Source organism: Osmerus eperlanus, chromosome 7 (assembly GCF_963692335.1).
Source record: "Osmerus eperlanus chromosome 7, fOsmEpe2.1, whole genome shotgun sequence".
Taxonomy (NCBI): Eukaryota; Metazoa; Chordata; class Actinopteri; order Osmeriformes; family Osmeridae; genus Osmerus; species Osmerus eperlanus.
In genome coordinates this window covers 12,498,333-12,521,284 of record NC_085024.1, presented here as the reverse complement: position 1 = coordinate 12,521,284, position 22,952 = coordinate 12,498,333, and the positions used below count along the sequence as shown (strand labels likewise).

At 43.5% G+C, this 22,952-nt stretch overlaps 3 protein-coding genes across 3 annotated transcripts; 2 read left to right on the top strand and 1 right to left on the bottom strand.

Annotated features, from left to right (window-relative positions):
- Window positions 1-560: 560 nt before the first annotated feature.
- On the top strand, window positions 561-7,606 carry aldh5a1 (aldehyde dehydrogenase 5 family, member A1 (succinate-semialdehyde dehydrogenase)). The gene is made up of 11 exons (XM_062464943.1): window positions 561-667; window positions 1,117-1,359; window positions 2,542-2,625; window positions 2,883-3,053; window positions 3,310-3,426; window positions 3,513-3,656; window positions 5,199-5,342; window positions 5,662-5,820; window positions 5,996-6,159; window positions 6,256-6,314; window positions 6,467-7,606. Exons 1-11 carry the CDS (start codon window positions 596-598, stop codon window positions 6,676-6,678), a joined length of 1,569 nt encoding a protein of 522 aa, XP_062320927.1. The 5' UTR covers window positions 561-595; the 3' UTR covers window positions 6,679-7,606.
- Window positions 7,607-8,219: 613 nt separating this feature from the next.
- Window positions 8,220-17,724, bottom strand: kiaa0319 (KIAA0319 ortholog). Its single transcript, XM_062464925.1, has 20 exons — window positions 17,429-17,724; window positions 16,146-16,241; window positions 15,147-15,841; window positions 14,467-14,620; window positions 14,130-14,228; window positions 13,933-14,030; window positions 13,670-13,757; window positions 13,469-13,561; window positions 13,227-13,359; window positions 12,181-12,395; window positions 11,810-11,978; window positions 11,347-11,495; window positions 11,098-11,249; window positions 10,776-10,914; window positions 10,506-10,665; window positions 10,027-10,163; window positions 9,608-9,730; window positions 9,323-9,413; window positions 8,942-9,033; window positions 8,220-8,785 (listed from the first exon to the last, which is right to left on the bottom strand). The coding sequence occupies exons 2-20, from the start codon at window positions 16,195-16,197 to the stop codon at window positions 8,628-8,630; spliced, it is 2,997 nt and encodes a 998-aa protein (XP_062320909.1). The 5' UTR covers window positions 16,198-16,241; window positions 17,429-17,724; the 3' UTR covers window positions 8,220-8,627.
- Window positions 17,725-18,333: 609 nt separating this feature from the next.
- LOC134023094 (tyrosyl-DNA phosphodiesterase 2) lies at window positions 18,334-21,669 on the top strand. The gene is made up of 6 exons (XM_062464926.1): window positions 18,334-18,652; window positions 18,969-19,601; window positions 20,186-20,277; window positions 20,539-20,657; window positions 20,926-21,096; window positions 21,282-21,669. Exons 1-6 carry the CDS (start codon window positions 18,618-18,620, stop codon window positions 21,588-21,590), a joined length of 1,359 nt encoding a protein of 452 aa, XP_062320910.1. The 5' UTR covers window positions 18,334-18,617; the 3' UTR covers window positions 21,591-21,669.
- The last annotated feature ends 1,283 nt before the right edge of the window (window positions 21,670-22,952 follow it).

Here is a 22,952-nt window from a genome sequence, read left to right as displayed (position 1 = left end):
GGAGAATGTTTCTCATTGTTCCTTGTGTGCACAGGAAAATGTGTGCACAGACTGGCAATATCAAATGCCCATTGAATGCTGGGATCATTTCCCAAACAAGATGGAATTAACAACCTGACTGTACCATGACATTTTTTAAAGAACGTTTTGCAGGTCAAAATGGCAAGATTTGGAAAATAGATTTTGAGTATTTATTGTTGTGGTTAAGTTTTTAAAAGGAAGTTCATGGGTTGCCAAATTGTTTACTTTAACATTTGTAGAACTAAATGTTTTTATATGTAAATGTGTACATACGTTTTTAATTAATTAGCTCATCAAGTACCATGAGGACTAGAATTGTTTATTTTGTATTATGACTTTGTTTAGTTCTGTTTCTTTAATCGGTGTTATTTTTAAAGTAGCACTGCCACTGAACTGTTTGTTATTGACATGGTGATTTGCATACCGATTAAACGTGCTTTTTGAATGAAAATTGCATTGGGAATTTCTCTTTGAATTGTGTACGATGGGAAAGGAAAAACATTAAATAATCACGTTCGGGGATGTGTTCACGTTTTGAAGCAGGCGGGGGTTGGATTGCGAGGGCGTAGTTTTGATGATAGTCGTTGAAGGCTCATGCGAAAGTAGCTCCTGCAGACGCTGGAAACAATCGATGGAACTGACGGATGTAAAGTCTTCCACTATATATTATTTGCAATGTACATTTTAGTTGATATTGACCTTTATGTAATTTTTTACGTAGACTTGTTCTTCTATAGCCTTAAGGGTTGTTGGATGTAAGACCAGTTGTAAACAGGTTGCAATGTATTGATACTATTATATAATGTAGCATTTGCATAGTCGGGAAAATACAACAGAATGAGAATTGCTCAAGAAGCCCAGTGTTGTGTTAGTGCATGATCACGTGTTTAGCAAGACCGCCTTCGAGACCGGTTCAAACTGACTTATCCGTGGATAGCCTATAGCTCTTAAAAAAATAGCTAAAATTCAGCACTGCCTGCAGAAGATTTTCACAAACAAAACGCGAGCATTCCATTTGCATACCCTCGAGGACAAAGCACATAAACTGCAATGGGTAGCTTCTGTTTAATACAGACTCGCTGTTTTCTCCGCCAGGTTTTGACAGGCCTGCCCACTGTCATGCATCGGCAGTATAGCCTCGATATTTCTACACAACTGCTACGTAGTCAGGGCTATGTAGACGGGCGTTGGATATCTGCTGCTTCGTCCTTCTCAGTGTTGGACCCAGCGACAGGAGAAGAGATCGCAAAAGTAGCAGACTGCGGTCCATCCGAAGCTAAAACAGCGGTCGACGCAGCCTACAAGGCATTCTATTCATGGAAGCAATACACAGCCAAGGTATTAACATTAGTTATTGCAATCCGGATGCGATCGATATTGTCTATTTTGTCACAGAAGGTCACCCTGTGTCCATTGCCATGCATTATTGCATTATCTTGTCTACAATGCACGGTCATTTCATGTGATTATTTACAACCATGAACACCAATACTGCTTCAAAAGGAACTACATCTTACTACATCCATGTGCCACACTGTTTGGCTTCCCAACCAAACACTGTACGTACGCACTGTAACATTTTATGAAATGCTGCTGGACTTTGTGGAGGTCAGTTGCTATATTGCAATCACTAATGTCAAACTAAAAAAATAACGTTTCCGTTAGCAAATCGTCTTTACAGGTATAACGTCAGTATATGCAGGCACCATACTGAAGCATGCTTATATGCATGCACCATGATAGGCACGATATACATGGCTTGGTAATTACTATACTTATGCTCATGCAACCATGTCATGCTGTTTACACAAGTATAATTCGGAGTCAAGGATCAATATGTATTCAGAAGTAAGTATTTCCTGAGTCCTACTGATCTTGCAATCAGCTTGCCAGGGAAGTGGTCACACAAGTGTGTTGGTTAAGAATGATTGTGGAGTTAGGAGACTTGACCTCACACTCATTTAATAAATCACCCAACAATTTGACCGAACATGCAGGTCCATCTTGTCTTTTTGAGAGAATCCTGTTTTTTCCAGTTGTCTTCTTCCAAGATAGTTGCTGTGCCAGCTTTATTTTCCACTCCAGTGACAGCAATTGAACAACAACCCCCTCCCATAGTTCTCGCTCATTTGTCTATCCATATCCTGTTCCTTCCTCAGTATGTCTGTATCTTTGTGTCTCTTCTCTATTTCCACTGTACCAATACCTTTTATACAAAACAATACAACACAATCTGCTTGTATGACTGTAAAAGCTAGAACTACTATTCAATGAATACACCCTTGACATTAACAAGTTCAATGTATGGGCTACTACTGTATATCAATGACCTACATCCATTCTATTATGAAGATCTGCAAGTGCGGGCTCTCTTTGCCAAGTCCTTTGTTGATGTCCTGACAAGTGGTACGCACCCCAGGGCTAGAGCCGAACGGCCGGCGATAGAAAGATTTTTCCCAGACAGACTCAAGAGGATCTTTCACCTCACTGAGTTCTCTCTGCGGTCTGTTGGGTCCCCAGGAGAGAAGTGTGCTCCTGCGGAAATGGTACGACCTGATGACACTGCACAAGGAGGACCTGGCTAAGCTTATCACGTTTGAATGTGTGAGTACTCGTTCCTGGGTCTTTCGAGGTGAAGAAATAATCAACTGAGGGAGATGTCAAAGTCCAGGCATTTGTATGTGGCAGCCTTGGTACCATCAGTCTTTTTTTTAAATTAGTTGGCAACATACAGTATTTAAGTGAATACAACTGTGCTGAAAGAGAAAACTGTCAGTGTGTGTATCGAACAACGTGTTTTGTAACTGGGCATGTGTGTGGATCTCTCACCATGTGGTGTTGGTCCCGTGTCTGTCTTTCAGGGCAAGCCTATGAAGGAGTCTCTGGGTGAGATCGCCTATGCTGCCGCCTTCCTGGAATGGTTCTCCGAGGAGGCACGCCGCGTCTACGGAGACGTGGTCCCCTCGGCCTTCAAGGACCGCAAGATCCTGCTGCTCAAACAACCAGTGGGCGTGGCTTCCATCATCACCCCGGTGAGCAGAACTAGAAGGAGGCTTTGTGTGGGCTATGATGCACCACCGATACATGGAACTACTGCTACATGGGATGAGTGGAAATTTGATTTAAATGAGTGGAATGTGTTTTAAATTTAAAATAAATAAAAGTTTGATTGATGCACCGCACCTCCTGAACACACTTGTCACCCTCTTACCCCAATAATAGATGGTAACTGTCACCTCAGCAACATTGTCTTCAACAATAAAATGCATTTGTGGTTCCCCTGCATAGTGGAACTTCCCCAGCGCCATGATCACCAGGAAAGTTGGCGCTGCCCTGGCGGCCGGCTGCACGGTGGTGGTGAAGCCTGCCGAGGACACGCCCCTCTCTGCCCTGGCGCTCGCCGAGGTCAGTACCTAAGCGTCCTCCTGCCAACCAGAACGTCCTGCCGCAAATGTACTGTCATTACATCCTCTGTGTGTGTGTGTGCGCAGCTGGCAAGCCAGGCGGGGATCCCAGCTGGGGTGTTCAACGTGGTGCCCTGCTCCAGGGAGAAGACCCCCTCTGTGGGGGAGGTCCTGTGCACAGACCCCCTGGTGGGGAAGGTCTCCTTTACTGGCTCTACCGCCACAGGCAAGGTAGGGCCGTGCAGTCACTCTTCACTAGGGATGGGTATCGAGAACCAGTTCTTGTTTAGAACCGGTTCCCAGTGAATCGATTCCTTGGAATCGTTAGGAAAATTCCTTAACGATTCTGTTAACGATTCTCTGTGCCGTTAAACAATTAAAATGCTAAGTTTAATAATGGATTAAAAATAGATATGCTCAGTTTAATAATGGGACACGCGAACGTCTGTCTGAATAAACTATAAAAGTTCGCGCATAGACAGACTGCAGCAAACATGGCAACTAGGAAGAAGCGTTCTAAAGTTTGGTTGTATTTCACACGACAAAATGACAACAACGCCACTTGTAACGCGTGTAAAAAGTCTATTTCGTCGAAGGGAGGAAATACTACAAATATGAAGAAGCATTTGAACACACAGCATGGAATGAAGTTACTGGAACGTCATGTGTTCGATGCATGCAGCAGCGCAGCTAACGTTCGCGCTTCATCTCTAACTATCTAAGGTAGAGCTAAACTGCTCAAAAGTGATCACAACCACTTGTTACTGTGTGAAGAAATTTGCCTTTATTGTGTGTAGTCGATCTAGTTATCTTCTGTCCCGTCGTTTGAAGCATACATTTTAGCTCCGGCATTTGTCTCCCATTAGTATTGATCTTATTGATCATTTCACGTTATCGGGGCGGCGTGTGTTATCAGCAAACGTGCGCGTGTCGCATTATTAAACTGAGCATATCGATTTTTAATCCATTATTAAACTTAGCATTTTAATTGTTTAACCTTTTAATAGACCTGTTCAATGTGCCTGAAAACGCCTAAACATACCCAAAGTACATTGAAAGCTGTTGTTGAACCATTTGGAGTACATGCATGTAAATGGTCTCTTTTGAAAGGTGACACTGAAGTTATTTCCCCTGTTGTTAGGACCCCTGTAAATCCTACTGGTGTTGAGTAATAGAAGCTTGAACACAAGGAAACTGAAAGTTTCTATCTCCGACTAGATTTTGTTTTGAAAACAGAGGCCTGAAGAGGCCTAGAGGTGGTAGGTATTAGCTCATTTCAGAGCCAGTCAAAGCCAGTTAGAGAAATTCATTTAGAACGTGTGTGTGTGTGGGGGGGGGGGGGGTGCAGGACGCACAGACCTATGGCTGTAGAGGGGAACATCGATAAGAGAATCGATGAGGAATCGAATCGATAAGCAGGAATTGATAAGGAGTCGGAATCGTTAAAATCTCATCAATACGCATCCCTACTTTTCACACCACTAACAAACTGCTATAAACAAAAGACTACAATTTAAAAGTGCTATTGTCAGTGTATTGTCCATGGTTAGGCCAAGAACACAGGATGGAAACTAATGGTGGATGCCATTGAATGCCATGAGTATAATTGAAAATGCAAATAGTGTTAAAAGGAGGCACTGCACTGTAGATGAACTATGCTCACATCCTTCTAATACAGCTCTGTATACACGCCTTAACAGGTGTTACCTACGCATGCAAATGTAACACACCTAATCGGTAGTGTTTTTTCTGGTATGTCACCTTCTACCCCAGATCCTCTTGAAACACGCTGCTGACACCGTCAAGAGGGTTTCCATGGAGCTGGGCGGCCATGCTCCCTTCATTGTGTTTGACAGTGCAGATGTGGACAAGGCTGTAGCAGGAGCCATGGGCTCCAAGTTCAGGAACTCAGGACAGGTACAGAGAGCTTTTTTCCTCTGAGGTCTTACAATTAAGTTGTATACTCATGGCACAGCAAGGATAAGGTATTTTTTATTGCTGCAACAAAAGGATTGTTGTTTAACAGAATTTGGCATGGTCTGAGGTAGAAAGTTAACCATTGTCGGTAAGGCATTTGTGTAAATAATTTGTTTTACACTCAACCTAAGATGAATAAAATAAATACATCTTTATAATAATACATTTTATATTTTATATTTTTTATATATATATTTTTATATATATGTACATTTATGTTATAAATACAACCTCATAACTCTCCCGCCCCGCTCTCCAGACGTGCGTGTGCTCCAACCGCTTTCTGGTTCAGAGTGGCATCCACGATCGCTTCATGGAGAAGCTAGGCCTGGCCATGGACGCAGAGCTCAGGATGGGCCACGGCTCTGACCCCACCACCACCCAGGGGCCCCTCATCAACGTCCGCGCTGCTGAGAAGGTAACGGGCCACCCTTTCTGTCAGGTCTCCAACTGGTTTAGATTTAATTGATTACAGCTGTGTAGTCAAACGCCTGCTTGGAAGAGAGAAGATGTATTTTTTACAGAGTTCAAAGCAGGCCTAGGCTTTGGGTTGTTAACTGTCATGGCCACTGTTAATGATGAGTTTCTCTCAGGTGGAGCACCAGGTGACTGACGCGGTGTCGCTGGGGGCCAAGGTGCTGAGGGGGGGAAAGCGTCTGGACGGCTCCTTCATGCAGCCCACCCTGCTGGCTGACGTCACCACGGACATGCTGTGCACCAAGGAGGAGACCTTTGGCCCCCTCATACCAGTCATCAGGTCAGTCAGAGAGCCTGCTCAATCCTTAGAAAACGTTGCTCTGTTTCGTCTCAAGTGTTGGATGTGGGATGTATCCTTTATGTTTTTCCACCCCAGGTTCGATTCAGAGGAGGAGGCACTTGCCATTGCGAACGCTTCTCACGTGGGGTTAGCAGGTAAGCTATCACAGTTCACAGCATTTTTATTCAGAGGGGCCTCTGGGATAATTTGAATGTATTTGAAAAGCAAACAGTGTCCCAACCCTCTTGGGTTTCAGGGCACCTCAGTTGTACTGCCGTTTGCTAACTGCCTACCCCATCTCCCACAGGGTATTTCTTCTCACAGGACGTCAGTCAGATCTGGCGGGTGGCGGAGAACCTGGAGGTGGGCATGGTAGGGGTCAACGAGGGCCTCCTCTCCACCGCGGAGGCCTCCTTCGGTGGGGTCAAACAGTCGGGCCTGGGCCGCGAGGGCTCCAAGTACGGCATCGAGGAGTACCTAGATGTCAAGTACATGTGCTTCGGAGGCCTGACCCTCTGAAAGATGGAGGTCGGTTGACCTCCCAGTACCTTTGATTCAGTTGTCTTCATGTGCTAGTTTTGAAGGTGATTGCTAAAGAGGTTCCCCTTAACCACAAATCTGGGATTAGGGTTCAATAACTGCAGTATGAATCAGGAAGAGAAACATCTGATCCAGAATCTGTAGTTAAGGGCTTTTTGACCCCCATTTGATACAAGGTGGGGTTGAGTGATGGTCAAAGGGAGATTCTCCAAGGGTCCATGTCATAGTTAAATCGTTCACACAGCTAAAACAGTTGATGACAATCATCACATATGATTCCTTGTAGAAGTATAACAAGACTGGTATTATGTTGTTATTTCCTGTCTCTGCAAATAGAGAAAGAAACCTAACTAGAGCCTTAATTGCTTGGATACAAGTGAAGAAGTAGGAAAATCACTGCTGAAGACTACATTAGAATATGCTATCGACAGACTTATACTGCTAAGTTGATGGACTGCATGTAGACAGATGGGAGAAATTCTGGGTTCATAAGAGGGTGCTTCTTGGATCTGGCTCTTGATAGTACTGGATCTTTGCTGCTTAGTTGTTCTGCAACTTCACATAGTTTTATTTGTGCAAATACCATCAATGTTAATTTCAACTTCAAATAATATGAAGTGTAGCAAGATGACCACGAAAATAAGCACAACTGCACTGATAGTGAGATTCATACCAATGCACAATAATTACATTTAATTATAATTTTTTACAAACTTTATAAATAACTGTAATGTATTTTGATGTCTGGGGTATTGTGATATTAGAAATTGTATCAGCTAAATCTAATTTAATTACAATTTCATGATACTTGGATTTTGAATATAGATGTTTCAGATGTGCTGCGTAATACTACAGTAAAGTTGTTATACTAACACTTCTTTCTTTTGAATAAATTGTCCTATCCTATCCTAACAATCCTAATCCTAATTGGATTAGGATTGTTCTTGATTATATTGGGATGTTACATGGTCATTTTTAAGTGTCTCTAACATTTAAATACATTAAATAGACAAACTGAATTAAATACTGTTAATTACATGCCTGCAATGAAAAATCTTGTCTCCTGTGAAATGTTGTCCCATAAGTGCCATTCAAATGTTTTTTTGTCAATTCAGTTTTATAGTCATAACATATATTTCTAACTACTGTAAATATTATATGGATTACTTGTGGAAATAATAATAAAAAAGCAATATACTGTAAAACGTTTCGTGTTGTATGATGACAAACCTATATCCCTCTTGCTTTGACAGGATAATACAACATCCAACAAACTGTTCTGTTTGATGGAGTATAAATCTGTTCCAAGTGTCTTTAAAAAGGGTAAAATATTGAAGTCTCACAGGAAATAAATGAAATAAATTATACTCACTGAGAACATAAATCTAAATTACAATTCAGTTGGAAATGACAACCTGACGCAGCATTTAACTCATTGTATGTGTAGAGATAAACCCCAAATGTCAACAGAATACACAGAGTACCTTCAATTCAACAGTGTACATAGTAGAATAGTCACATTTTCAAGTAGCTTTATTGTTGAGGAGGGAAGGTACATGTCAGTACAGGCTAGTAGTGAGTGTGCATGACAACTCTACATTCACAGGCTAGGTTGATATCCGTAGGAGTACATGAGGCTGCTGGGCAAAGTGCACCGTGGTCCTTAAAGTGCTGTATCAAATAACCACCACTTCTCTATGACTGTAAATTCATCCATTTCAAGAGTCAAGATTCAGGGTCCTAAAGTCTGCAGGCCTACACCCCGCTCTGGACCTTCACTGACTGTATATCATAGTACAGATACGTGGCCAGTCCAGGTGAGCCTACACATAAAAAGACAAGTACAAAATCCAGTTGATCCTTTGTCCCAACTATGGTCTCAATGGGGGCTCTCAAAAACGATTGTCGGTCTGCCTCCATTTCCCCGCTCACCCAAAAGCGTTTCCGTTTCGGGAAGCTTGAACGCTGGCTCGATTCCTGCTCCTGACGGGCCGGTCGCGGCTGAAGATGGTGTCCTGGTCGCTGTCCAGCTCCGACTCTGACATCATCAAGCTGGAGTTGTGCTCCGTGCTCCTGTGTTTGATGTCTGGATTGACATGAAATGGTCAGATGAAATGTCAGGGGCACCATAGTTGGGAGGGAGCTGCCAATAGCTAGCTAACACTCCACCTTATTTCATGTAAAGACTCCGGTAAAAGTACACCTCTGTGACACACAGCCAATGAAAAGAGACTTTTCTCACTGTATTTGGGCCGCAGCTCCATCCTCTCCTGTTCATCCATGTTGTCAAGGATGGTGTACTTGGTTTTCTTTCTGATCTTGGTTCGCCTTCTTCTAAACATTCAAGAAACCACTGCTCTATCGATACAACAATTTGCATTCAAATAACAAATCTGTCTGAATTGCATAATTACCTTCCTGACACAAACCCCTTTACTTAATTTCTGACTAGTTCTAGTAATTCTGACTAAAAGCCCTGTACTTTTGTACTCAGAAATGTAGGTCTTACTCCACATAGTATATGGTTAATGAATTGGTGAACTATAGTGAAGCTCATTCATTTAATATCAAGTTAATTTCCTGCTTGCATGTAAAGTACAGAGGGTGAAAGGTCAGAGGTCACCTCTTGCAGCAGCAGATGAAAGCCCAGGTGAAGGACATGATGAAAACTACAACCATGAAGCAGGAGATGACGACATACAGCACTCTCCATTCTGCCCAACAGAAAAAGGTACCATGATTTACTCCATGTTAGTAATTACATTCGCATTAAATGTGTAAACAAGCAAGTATATGAGGGTGTTACCTTGATGCTAACTTAGGAAAAGATGAAGGAGCTTATTCAACTCAGAAGGCATGTTTAGTCTATAGGTTCATGTGTGACCCTGTATGTCATTTTAGCTCTCACCACAATTGCTCTCTCCGTCGCCGAGGAAGAGACGAATGAGATTCTCTGTCCAGAAGGGGTCGCAGACACACTCCTTGGTGACGGGGTCACACTGCCCGTGCCCGGAGCATCGAAGCAGGCACACTGCAGTCAAACCAGATCAGAACGTTTAGGACCAAAAGACCACGGCAAACATTCACAGAACAGGATGAGATGGAGGACAGAAGAAGAGGAGAGAAATCGGTGTCTTCGGTAAACAAATAAATTAAAACACATCAGATACAGTAACATGTTTCTCTTAAATCTGATTTGTAAAAAAAATAAGAATTTCCTTGCCAAATCTAACAACATTGGCATACTAATGTATATTACAACAATCAATTAAGAGATATCAATTGTCTTCTCATGTCTAATGCTAGATACAGTGTTGCTCCACTCACGGACTGTGTCCACACGGAGGACTCTGAAGAGCAGATAGTCAGTCTTTTCTCTCAGCAGCTGAGTCCGCAACAAACTGGCCAGTTTGGTACCAGGAACCGGTCTCTCTGGGCCCTGCACCGAGAACCTCAACACTGTGCTGTAAACACACACACACAGAAAACAAATCAGTCCCTAACGGTTAAATGTGTGTGCATGTTTGAGCAGAAAGTGTGTCCCAGATGACCTTGCACAGTATGTTCTCTAATGTGTCAATCAGTGTGTATGTGCATGCCTGTATGTGTGTCTGTCTGTATGTGAGTATGTCTGTCTGTGTGTACATCCGTCTGTCTGCCTGAATGTGCCTATGCTGTGTGTTTGTGTGTATTTCTGAATACCTGTACATCTACATACATGCATGTCTATATGCGTTCGTGTCTGAATGTGTGTATATGCTGTGTGTGAGTACGTCTGTATATGTGTGTATGTGTGTGACTGCTACCTGAGGTCGGAGTGTCCTCTGAGCCCTCTGAGGTGGATGTCGGTGTCCAGCACGTGGAGCAGCGCGGCCAGCTGCCTGAGCACCGTGTCCTTCTGAGCCACGCTCACCTGGGCCACAGCCACCAGCATCTCCACCTCCACCTCCTCACTCCCCCCGGGGTCTGGAGGGGGAAGCAGGGGCGCACAGCGGATCAACGGAGCGCATTGAGGGCACATACAATAAGACAGTGCTGGCTAGCGTTGTGTTATGGACTCACTCGCACACACCTACCTGGGCGCACTTCCACGGTGGCTGTGGCAGTGCTGGTGCGTCCCTGGGAGTCAGTCACACGGAGCTGGAACAGATAGGTCCCCTCTACAAGGTTGGCGAGGTAGAGCGAGGCCTGGTTTACCGACCCATACAGAACATCCTAGGAGAGAGGAGAAAGCATAAACAGAGAAGACAAGAGACGAGAGAGTAGACAGAGAGAAGAGAACGCAATTATGTTCACTTTTCCCATTGATATGATTATTGTAAGTCGTACATCTTACGCCATTTTATCACAGTTCTACACGTGTGACAAGAAATCGAAATGATTTGCCTTTATACTTACCCCAGCAGCAGGACTCTGGCTGTCCCGCACCCACAGGAAGCGCACCTCAGCTGGGTTACCATTTGTCACGGAACCCCTGAGAACCAGGGAGTTGTTGGGCATAGTGAGGGTGTGGCTGCCACTGGCATGGGCTACAGGGGGAAAGTTTCTAGCTGAGGGAAGATGGACAATTTGAGGTTGAGGTTGAGCAAGTACTATACCAATGACACGTCATAGACATCGAAGTTGAAGTATTCGACAGTCTCTTACCCTCCTGGATCCTTATGGTCAGTGAGGCACTGTCTGTGGCTCCTTCTTGGTCACTCACGATCAGCCTGAATGTGTAGCGACCTGCGCGGAGGCCCGTCGCTGTGGCAATAGCTTTATCCACACGTTCTATTTTCAATCCAGGTGGGCCGCTATAAATCAAAACATGTATTTCACAACTGTAATCCAATAGTGCACATAGTCTTTTTTAACACTCATCCAAAGGAGTGTCTGCTAAATGACTAAATGTAATGTAAATAGGAATAAATAAATGTTCTTCTCTACATTTGCCATAATATTTTTATTGAATCATGAAACCCCAGCATTTAAAAATAGATAATCCCTTACCAAAAACTTGTTACAGTCAGCTAACATAACTACAGATAATGATTTCCCAAGTTTAGGATTAAGAGACTTTAACCCCTACCCATTATAATCCTACATGACATTTGACCCTGGTGCCTACCTGATGGTGTCCCAGTGGTAGCTGACGATGCCATGGTCATCTGTGGAGCCGCTGCCGTCCAGCATAATGCTGGTTACCGGGAGGGTCAGCTGTCTGTCCGGCCCCACTAGGGCTTTAGGGGCCAGGTTTGACTCTGGCTTGACCTCAGCTACGGGGACGTCACCTGTCTCTGAGGAGAACAGCAGAACCACCACTGTCACTCAAGTGTCCTTTCCTATGGTTAGTGACAGTGAATACCTTTTTTTGTGGAAAAAAAGTCTACTCAGGGATTGAACAGTGAGAACACACTCTGTATATTGTACTAGAATCAAAGCTTAGACACAAATTAGGATGTTACAATTCTGTAAGACAGACCAGACAGAAATGCTTACCTGGTTTGACAGTAGTGGTGTCAGGGGGGAGGTCGGGTGATCTGGCTGGGGTGGGGTCCCCCTCCTTGAGGGTTGAGCTGAGGGCAGGGCCGGGGATCCTGGTTGTGACGGCAGGAGGAACGTGGGGGAAGGAGAGGTCATCCCTCTCAGGCTGGACGACCTTCACTAAAGCTGTGGCGGAGTCTGATAAGCTGTCTGAATCAGTCACCGTCAGACTGGCAACGAAAGATCAAATCAATGGAAACACATAGAGCTGGCGAAGTTGGTAATTGTACCAGACTAAACAAAACAATTGCTATGACAAAACTAGGTAGGACATAAAGAATACAATTTTTTTTTTAAACAATGTTTTACACAGTAAGCTATGGTTTGTGAAAAGCCTCAAAAGAAACAGAATTCAAATGACCACCAAAACCCTAGCTCTGATGTAGAAACTGGATATTTAGTGTTGTATAATGGCTTCAGTGCTGTGTGGTGTAATGGCTGTGAACTGGAATAAACAAACCATAATTTACAACATAAGAAGTAGATTTATATTCAGGATGTTTTTCACAGTAGGCTTGTTCTATAAAATCTTGCAAACAATGTATTCCCCAAAACAGGGTTGTATTGGCTAGAATCAGGATCCTACCTCCAAGTGACAACATTTTGTTTCACACTGGGATGTTAACAATCTGGGAATTTACACAGCTACACTCCTAATTTACACAGCTTGTCAATCTGCCATGATTAAATATATTGTTTTAGTTTGAATTGGTACTCAGAAATCTTAGCAATCAAGTGCAAACCAAACCATAACGGTATTGCTGCGTCCATGAAAGAATAGCACAGAACAAACCGGAACAGAACTGAATGGTTCTCTATTTGTGAATAGTTTCATCCCCACCTCTACTTTTAACAACTGCCTATCAACCATTGACACTGCTTACATGACAAAAAAGACATTGAATAAACCGCTAAATCCTGATGGTTAAATAGTAAACAGACACCATCTATTAATAGAGACTATGTATCCTGTTCCAGAGTAACTGATTTTCTAGCCTTACTTGAACACGTACTCTCCAGGCATCAGAGTGGGAAGACTAAGGATCTGCGAGTCCAAGGAGGGCCCAAGCTCCACAGGTGCACCTGCCACCTGGTCCCAGTGGTAGATGACAATCCCTCCATCGTCTCGACTCTCTGGGGCGGGAGAGAAATGCAAACAGACAGGTGCATTAGCCGTACCCTTCCAAGGAAAGTTAAACAACGGAAGGTGGGAGGGTCACTCACAGCTCATGCTCATACTTACTGCTACCGTTGATGATGGTGTCACGGGCGAGAAGCGACACGGTTTGTGTCGTCGGGACAACGATAGCCGTGGGGGGCTGACTCAACGTCACTGCTGTGAGGAAGACATTTTCAGTCGGTAGTCAATATTACTGTTGAATTATCATTAATTGTCTTCTAGAATTGGCCTTGTGTTTTATATCCAAGTTGGATTTTCACAAACCTTGGTTCACAGTCATGTTAACTTCACACTCTCCATATACGCCTTCTCCAGATACAACCACTGAGACAACGTAATGCCCGACAGACATCTGATGCAAAACAGCAGACACAGACATGCAGTGAATTATCACTCCAATTACGCCAATAGTTTTGAACATGTAAATTCATAGATTATTAGAATGTAAAATCAAAGCTATATTCAGTGTTTAACTGAATCACACTGTTGTGTTTCACAGTCAGGAGGTCATTTTGACAAGCACTCACATTTCTGAGTCGAACTGCCCTACTGTGTTCGCCGTCTATCACCTCCTTGTGGCCATCAGTGGAATGAACCAGAACCCAGTTGTACCTGAAGAATGATCCTATGTAGAGACAGGGACAGATCAAGGATCTGTCCCTGTCCCATGCACACACGTCATGAAAAACATGCTTACATATGAGTGAGTGTGTGTGTACATTACCTATTTCTGGCTCTGGGCTGACCGAGGCCACAAGCTCAACAGTATCAATGGGAAACAGCACCTCCACGGGGTCTCCCAGTGACACCAGCAGGGCTTTGACTGAGGAGATATGACAGGGGACTATTGACACTAGTGAAGTAAACCACGAGCCCATTCAAGACCATGAAAACATAACCATGGCAAATGCATGTACATATATATACCTCCACTGACCAAAATATTTTTTATTTTATTTTTATAAGCATAACATTCTGCTTTCTGAGGTACAAATAGTGCTTGAGGCGAAGAAAAGTGCATTAATTAAATATGTGTAAGCTCATGCAACCTAATCCATTACCTGGTTGAGTGGGAAGGGAGAAAGGCGTTGTGATGGAGATGAGGGGAGTGGCTTCGGAAGGCCTTGTTTGGCTATGTTGGGTGGAGTTCTGCGATGAGGGCATGAGGGCTGGAGACTCGGAGTTGTTTAAAGGTGCATTCTGTAGGTCACTATTCTAAATCAGAGATGAACAAAATAGAGTTACATTAATATTTAAACTGGATAGTGTCCTGATCCCAAATAAACACCTTAAAAAAAACCTGCTGCAGATTCCAGGGACATTGATTACATCCTATCCTTCAGTGAGCGACAGACAATTTTGGAGACTGTAATCAAATGCACATACACAAATAAACTAGAGATATTAAATTGTCTTTGTCTTGACATCAACTAGTCAAAAAGCAGCACACACACAGCCCTTTCATGTGGTTAAACATTTTCTTACGATAATCTCAGACCAACGTCTCATTTTTTAATTTGTATTTAAAGGCTCTGTGGAAATAAATCGAATCTATTCTAAACCTGTATTCTTTCCTTCCTACCCAAGTTTTAACAAACCCAGTCCTGCATGTCAACCAGCTAATAATTAGGATCAGCTGTGCTAATTTAGGGTTTGGGGTGAAAACCTTACAAGACTTTATCTCTCCAGGTACAGGGTTAGACAGCCATGATCTATTCAAATGGCCCCAGCTGACACTTACTCTCTCTGCAGGGGTGGGGCTAAATGTAGGACTCCGGTCACTAGGGGGTGGTGCGTGATTGACTGTCGCCTCAGTGGAGTGACTATATTTGGGCATGCTGGACTCAGCCGGCCACCCCCCTGGCCCATTCTCAATCTCTGATTGGTTGAAACCGTCTCTCTCCTTCAACTCTGCAGGCCAATCCGGAAACACTTCCTCTGCCCCTGCGCCTCCTGTGACATCCGGCTCAGCGCCGTTATCTTCAGGACTGAGTTCCCCGTCCGAATACTCCAACGCCATCATGCCAGGGTCGCCGAAACTGCGGGAAGCCTCGTCGAACAGGGCCAGGTCCTTCAGGGCCTCCACGTCCCCAGACGGCCTGGTAGGCAGCCTCCAGCGGCTGCGGTAGGGCTCACCTCGCACCAGCGACTTCAGCACCAGCGTCTGGGGCTCCCCGCGCTGGAGGAAGGTCAGGTGGGAATCTGCCCCAGGCCTCTGTCTGGGCTGGCAGTTGGCCCATTTCTGGCAGCTGAGGATGTAGCAGCGTTGCTCGAACAGCCAGGCCAGGTCACAGCCAGGCAGGTCACAGCAAGCCCCAACACACTGGGCCAAGGTGTCCACATTGGGCACCCGCAGGATGCTGCTGCTCCTCAGAGCCGGGGACACCACAGCCTCCGAAAAGGTCTCCCCCTTCCAGCACTGAGTCGCCACTACACCTGTGGGAAAGGATAAAAAAATACAACGTTTCAAAAATGCCGGTCAAACATGTTAGAAATAAGGCTCAAGGCAACACCTGCATCATTCATTTACTTTTATTCTGAAATGGTTGTGTCTCTTTACTTCCTGAATTGACAGGGTGTTTTTTACAGGAACAGGAATGAATTATGCAAATCCCACTTCACATATACTTATAGTCTACATTACAATGATGCCAGTCGGCACCTGGGAGACAATAGGGACCAGATGCTCTCTTTTGTGTCACTGAACAGAGTAGAAACACACACACACACACACACTGACCTTCCAGACATTGCAGAAAGAGATAGAGATGTAGGGCGGTTCTTCTCCACATGGCGCTCCTGACTGCTGTGTGGTCAGAGCAGACACCCTCTTCACCTGAAACAGAAGACACATTACAGTCATATAAGTTTATCAAAAACTCCAGAAACACAAATCTAACCAGAAAATTAGGTAAAACTTTATAGTAGATGTCCACTTTAGTGTTATTTTATAATAACACTAAAGTGGACATCTGTTATCTTACAGACATTGGAAGTAGAAGTTAATGTGTACTGCTAACATCGCCATTGATCGCCATTGATTCGCAGTTCCCTTTGTGAATAGTCTAAATTCATACGTCTCGCCATAGCAACATGTACTATCTCTGTAGGACTAGTCCTGACTCATGGGGTTTGTGCGCACCCACCCATGTCTGTGTGTGTGACTCAGTTTACTGCCACCTTGGCAGTGATGACATAGCACATCTTTCTCACTGTCCATTGAGGACTCTGCTGGAGGGGGCTTGTAACTGCTTCGATCTTGTTGTTTATGTTCTGTTCAGCCTCTATAGACCTACTGGTCAGTTGCAAAATACTGTAATAAATTTGAATATCTACACTGTAGATAGTTCAAAAAAACCAATAGCTGTTCTACAGTGTTTCAGCTATTGGTTTGTTTGAATTGCACAGTACTCTGTTTCAGCAACTGGAAATAGATGAATACCCAAGGCAATACAATACGGTTTTGTGTGTGTGTGGCTCTATCAAACTACTGCAATGTGTTGATTGTATCGGCGTATTATTTTTCAGTTCTAGATGCATGGAGAAGTACGCCAACATTTTAACGTCAGCTATTTCAAGGCATTAAAAGTTAACGCCATCTATTTCAAGGCATTACAAGTTAGATGTCTTGAGACTAAGATAGTGCCTTATTTTGTACAATGTCAGCCGCATGGGCATGTTTCGTGCTAGGAGATTTCAGCACCCAACGCGGAGGGACAGCGACAAAGATGTGTGAGAGGGAATTACGAAAAGCGTTGACAATGACATAAATTACACAATTCTAGTTGTTAATGCTATTCCCTAAAATCTGACAAAGATAGCCTATATGAATGGTAGCATACACAAGGCGTCAACAGCAAGAAAGCATGCAAATACTGTCAGACAGAATAATTACATGTTAGCATTTACTGTTTTGTTAGGTTCTTGATGGATGTGAATATAAATAAGAATAAACTATCAAGCCAAAAGATCTTTAGAAAATTACTTGCTCTTGCACTAAGGCGGCTGACGTGGGCAACTCACCAGTGATGAGTTGATGGGAATATGTCGAAATTGTATTTTAGGAGTAGTAGTGGCTAGACATCCATGTAATACAGCGATGCGTCTCTTGATGCTCAAGAGACCTACATCATTCAATAGGCTACAGTATCCCCACGTAACCACGTTTATTGCAATTCATGCCGCAAGAGCAAACTGCATGTAAGAAGCATCTTCGGCTTTGTCGACTCCTGCATGTTTCGGTTACATGATCGTTTGTCGCCTGTTTTCAACCGGTAGGCTAGGCTATATAGCTTATTGGGCGTTGGTACCTTTGTGGCGCATCTGGCTGTCTCCGAGCACTATGCGCGTTCAAGTGGGATACATTAATAAGTGTAACGTGCTGCCAGTAGACTAATCTGTGGGCAAGCGTCATACATATTTTAAAAATGGTTTCTGGTAAAAGGTTGGGGTTGGGGAATTTTCTCATGAATATATATTTATGGAACTGATTAAATGCTACATAGTGATACTTTGACATGTCCGATTATAGGCCCAATGTATCTGGATCAAAACAGAAATGCTGGAAAGGGCAGTCTGTAAATCCACATTTGAACTGATGATGTTAAGCGTTTCTACAAAAGACTCTAAAATAACACTTTTGGAAAGATAATCGGAATCAAGACAATAACATGAGTTTAGCCGAGCGGGAGTAGCCTACTACACGGGTTCAAGTAAACACTCGCAATTATGATGGGTCTGAAAATCTCTATGAATATAAATTTAATAATTTAATAAATGTATACCTATACACTTACATTTTAAAATTATAAAATTAAAATTAAATCTGATATTAGATGACGGCCGTCATCCCGGGACATTCAGTTTCGATTTCCCCTTTGAGGACGAGTGGGCGGGGTTTCCGTAGAACGGAGTAGTGTTTCAAGCAGGTTTCAACAGCTACAGACAACTGTAAGAAAATAAAGGCGTTCTACGTGGCAAGCCTATAAATTTGTTTTTATTTAGCAAGCCTACGCAGGGTTAGTCTAAAGTTTGTGTACATGCTTGCGTGTGTGTGGTGGCGCAAAGTGTCAAGCAACACAACCAAGGAAGTCAGAACGTAGGGCACAGTGCTGTCAAATCAGCTCCTCTTTTATTTCAAGCCTTGTTGTTGTTGATCTGTGTTTGAGTACGGATAATATTTTGTCCTTTGTGCCGTGGTAGAAACTTTGAAATGGGGGACAAGCAAGTAGGCCTATCAGAGAAAAGGTAAGTGTGTGGCACGTTGAAAGTGACTTTGTGTTTACGTCTACTTTAATGTAGTTGACCAAGTTTAGGTACTGCACTGTAGCCTACCTACAAATTGTCATCATGACATGGTGTTTTAGTTACTATCTAACCATACAGTTGAATTATCCATGGTATGTAGCTATACTGTTGTAGCCTACTGAGTGATATTAAACAGAAAGTAGATGATCCATGTTTAGCTGAGATTAAATTATACACAAAAAATCTTAATTGTAGCTGACAATAATGTTTTGGGGGAAGGTTAATGACTGTGTGCTCTGATTGGACGGAATCACAGCAATTCGACAAGACCAGGAAATGGTGACCAGAAGATGGGTGACTCTCTAAAACAGACCTCAAGGAGAAAGAAGAAAAGGGGGAAGAATGAAGGAAATGGAGAGAATAGAGACAATAAGGAGGGAGAAACAAATGAATCTGCCTCAGCATCTACTGACCCTGTCCAACACCGAAACTCAAAAGAAATCCAAGCAGGGAAGTCAACCGCAAAGGAATTTCATCCAAATCAAGATGATATTAAACTACAGCGACATGAGTTTACAAGTTTAACCTCAGTTAATTCTCCTCTGACCTCAACAAAGAAGCCAAAACAAGAACAGGTTCTGTCCAGACAATCACCCCTTCTGCAGTCAACTCCTGACCAACCAGACTGCTCACCTCTGCCACAGTCATCTCCTGACCAGCCAGCCCAGTCACCTCTGCCACAGTCATCTCCTGACCAACCAGACCAGTCACCTCTGCCACAGTCATCTACTGACCAACCAGACCAGTCATCCAGTGACCTGGTTCATGAAGAGGAGCCTAAGAAAAAGGCTGATCCAAACAAGCTGAGCCTGCTGACCTGGAACATAGACGGCCTGGACTTGGAGAACATTAAAGAGCGCTTCTACAACCTCATAGACCACCTGATCGAGTGAGTCACATGACATTAAACTATCACATCACTGTTGCATTTCAACTGAATCCCAACTTATACTATCCTGGCCTAATGGGGTGACATTTCTTATTTTTCCGTACAAAAATGAGTAACTGCTTCGCACATATGCAAAATCCTCACCATTACATGACTTCAGTGGTGTAGTACTTCATCTGTGTAGAGTAGTACACTCATACACCGGCTGTGTACAGTTATGATAAGATAACCAATGACCTTATGAATCCAAATGCCTTTTCAGAGTAGTCAAACTGTAAGTACCACAACGCCATTAACTGAAGACTGCCTCTGCTAAGTCTATATTTGCTTATTTCATAACGGCAAGGATGAAATTGGATCTCTGCCATTTTCTCACATTACCTTTCCATTGAGGGTTAGATTGGTACACATCAGAATGTGTTACGGCTTTCTTACTTTGAAGATTCACAGGGTCCGTCACTGAAAAGCAACCTGTCTATTCTTGTAAATAAGCTACATATAGTCAGGCCATTAGTCAGTCAAAAATCGAATGAAGTAAAAAGGAATAGTTGTAAGATGTTTTGTCTTTTTGTCCGCTGTTAAAGATACCACCCAGATGTGGTGCTGCTGCAGGAGGTGGTCCCGCCCCTCGTAAAGGCCTTAAAGGAGGTTCTGAAGCCCTATCACGTTTTGCCAGGTTTGATGTTACATAACTTGTATTTTTATTTCATTTGCACATTAGTCCACTTTCCATTATTATTCTTGACCAATAACATCCCATCCTGTTCTTTGAAAACAATTGGATAAAACGGTACCTAGTTTTGTGTTAAGTAGCCTACTGTACTCCACCAACCAATATATGTAACGTCAACGCGATTGCGAATGATGTGTAATCATTTACAGCATTTGGGGACATGATTGTGCCTCTCCTGTGTTGCGTTTGTGTACCTGCTCCCAGGTGATGACAGAGGTTACTTCACGGCCATTCTGCTGAGGAAGTCCAGACTCCAGCTCTTGGACTCCAGCATCGTCAAGTACCCCACCACAAAAATGCAGAGGAATTTGCTAATGGCCCATGTAAGCACTCAAATTGCAGTTCTACATGTGTACAGATGCAATCGTCACGTCGTGCACACCCGCACCTATGTCATACTTTTCTAGAAGTATAAAAAGGAGATTTGAATACTGTTTTTATCTGGTGGAGTTAACTTATAATTAGGGTTTCACACTACTACGGAATGTTTCTGGATTCTCGAATGACCAATGTATTGTTCTGTATAGTGTTGATTTTTGTCCATTAAGCTACAGTGGTTATGGTTCTACTGGCCTACCTGTGTGTGTCAAGGTGAGCTTCCTTGGTCGCCCCCTGTGTCTGATGACCTCTCACATGGAGAGCATGAAGGTCAACTCCAAGGAGCGCGTCTCTCAGCTGAGGCAGGTGTGGAGGAGCATGGACGAGCAGCCGAGCGACCTCACCGTCATCTTCGGAGGAGATACCAACCTCAGGGACCGTGAGGTGAGAGCGTGAGGGAGACATGGCAGTGAAGGAGAAGAGAGAGCATGAGAGGCCAGCTAGGACTCTCTAATGTGGGTGTACAGTACATGTTCCAGCGCCCAAAGGAACACTGTTGGTGTCGAAGGACTACAGTATTTGGAGGCACGTAGCAAATGTGAAATTGAATTATGTTTGTGTGTTTGTAGGTCAGTGAGCTTGGCGGCCTACCTTGGGGTATCAGGGATGTGTGGGAGTCCCTGGGCCGCCCGAAAGACTGCTCCTTCACCTGGGACTTGCTCACCAACGACAACAAGGACCTCCCATTCCCAGCCCGCCTCCGGTTCGACCGCCTGTTTTTGCGGCAGGCCGTGAAGGGGTGGAGGGCTACGGCCGAGGACATGGTCCTGGTCGGCATGGAGAGGCTGGAGTGCAGCCGGTTCATCAGTGACCACTGGGGCATCCTGTGCACCTTCACCATGAACCCCCCCAGTCCACCACCAGCTGAGGAACGCTAAAAAAAACGCTATCTCTGTTCTGTGTATCTGTTCAGATTGTTTTCTGTTCTATTTATATTAATAAATGTAAGTCAGTACGTTCAGCTGTGAGCGTCTTTTTAATGAAGGACTCTTTGTTTACAGTAAGGTGGCAATTTTTAGTTCTTTCCACCAGAGGGAAACATAAACCTACAGTATTGACTTTCATTGCTTTTGAAGACTGGTGGAGGATGAAGGACATTATTCATTTTCATTTTAGCAGGTGAATTTATCCAAAGCGATGTACAGGGGGATTGAAATGTTTAATGTTGTTAAATGCTCTGCCACTGAGCTACACCTCATCCTGGGATGTTTTCACTGTGCTGTGGCAACTCCTTTACCCTTGATGGCGATAAATATTCCGAAATCAGTAAGCAATGGATCCAAACCCATCATGTTTGAAATAGTTATTGATGCAAATTGCATATCATTGATCTACATTGCAAGTCTCCAATTATAGAGGATAAAATCTATCCGGATAAACTATCTCAACAGTAGCTCCAAAGACAATCCTCTTGGCAAACTTCATCCTGTTCTCAAAATGAACCCAAAGACACTCTTTTATAATATATGTATCCACTAGGGGCTACCCTTTCCTTGTCCCAGATTTCACTGGTGAAGCCACTGGACAAGAATGACTTCCACATAGAAACTAATTTACTCTGTTAGAAGCAAACATCCTGCACACAATATATACACTGTTCCTTAATAGCATTCAACATAAACAGTTACAATGCAAAAGACATGCGTGTTTATTTATTTCCCCATCATGCTTTGCAAACGCCATTAGTTCTGGCACAGTGGTGGTGATGTTGTGTGGTGATGTTGCCTCGACCACAGTAACTTCAATACCATACATTCTGTTGTCGTGACATGGTAAGAGGGTTGCACGTGGCTTGAAAAACAAAGGTATTCAACTTACAGTCTCACCTTAAAAGTTCCAAACATGGATTCTATTAGATGTGACTCTGCCATGCTTCCAAATGTTGCGAGTCCAAATAGGCCCACCTACCCGCAGCCAAGTTGTAGCTTATTGTCATTAGACGGACGACCTAAAGTATATATATTTTGGACTGTTCCTTTAACAGTTTTTCCTTGTGTCTTGGAGTCCTCTCTTACAGATAACCCCAAGAATTAATGCTTCCTCATTGAAATGCATTGAGCACTTTACTATCAATAATGTGCATCAACGGCCAAGCAGACGATGCAGCTGACGTTGGTGTTTTTTAGGAAGGGAAACTGTACGAGGAGGAGGATCTGTTTGAACCGTGTATAGATTGTCTGTGCTGACTATATATCTTTTGGAGCCTTTCCTCCAAACAAAGTTTTAACCATCAATTGGCC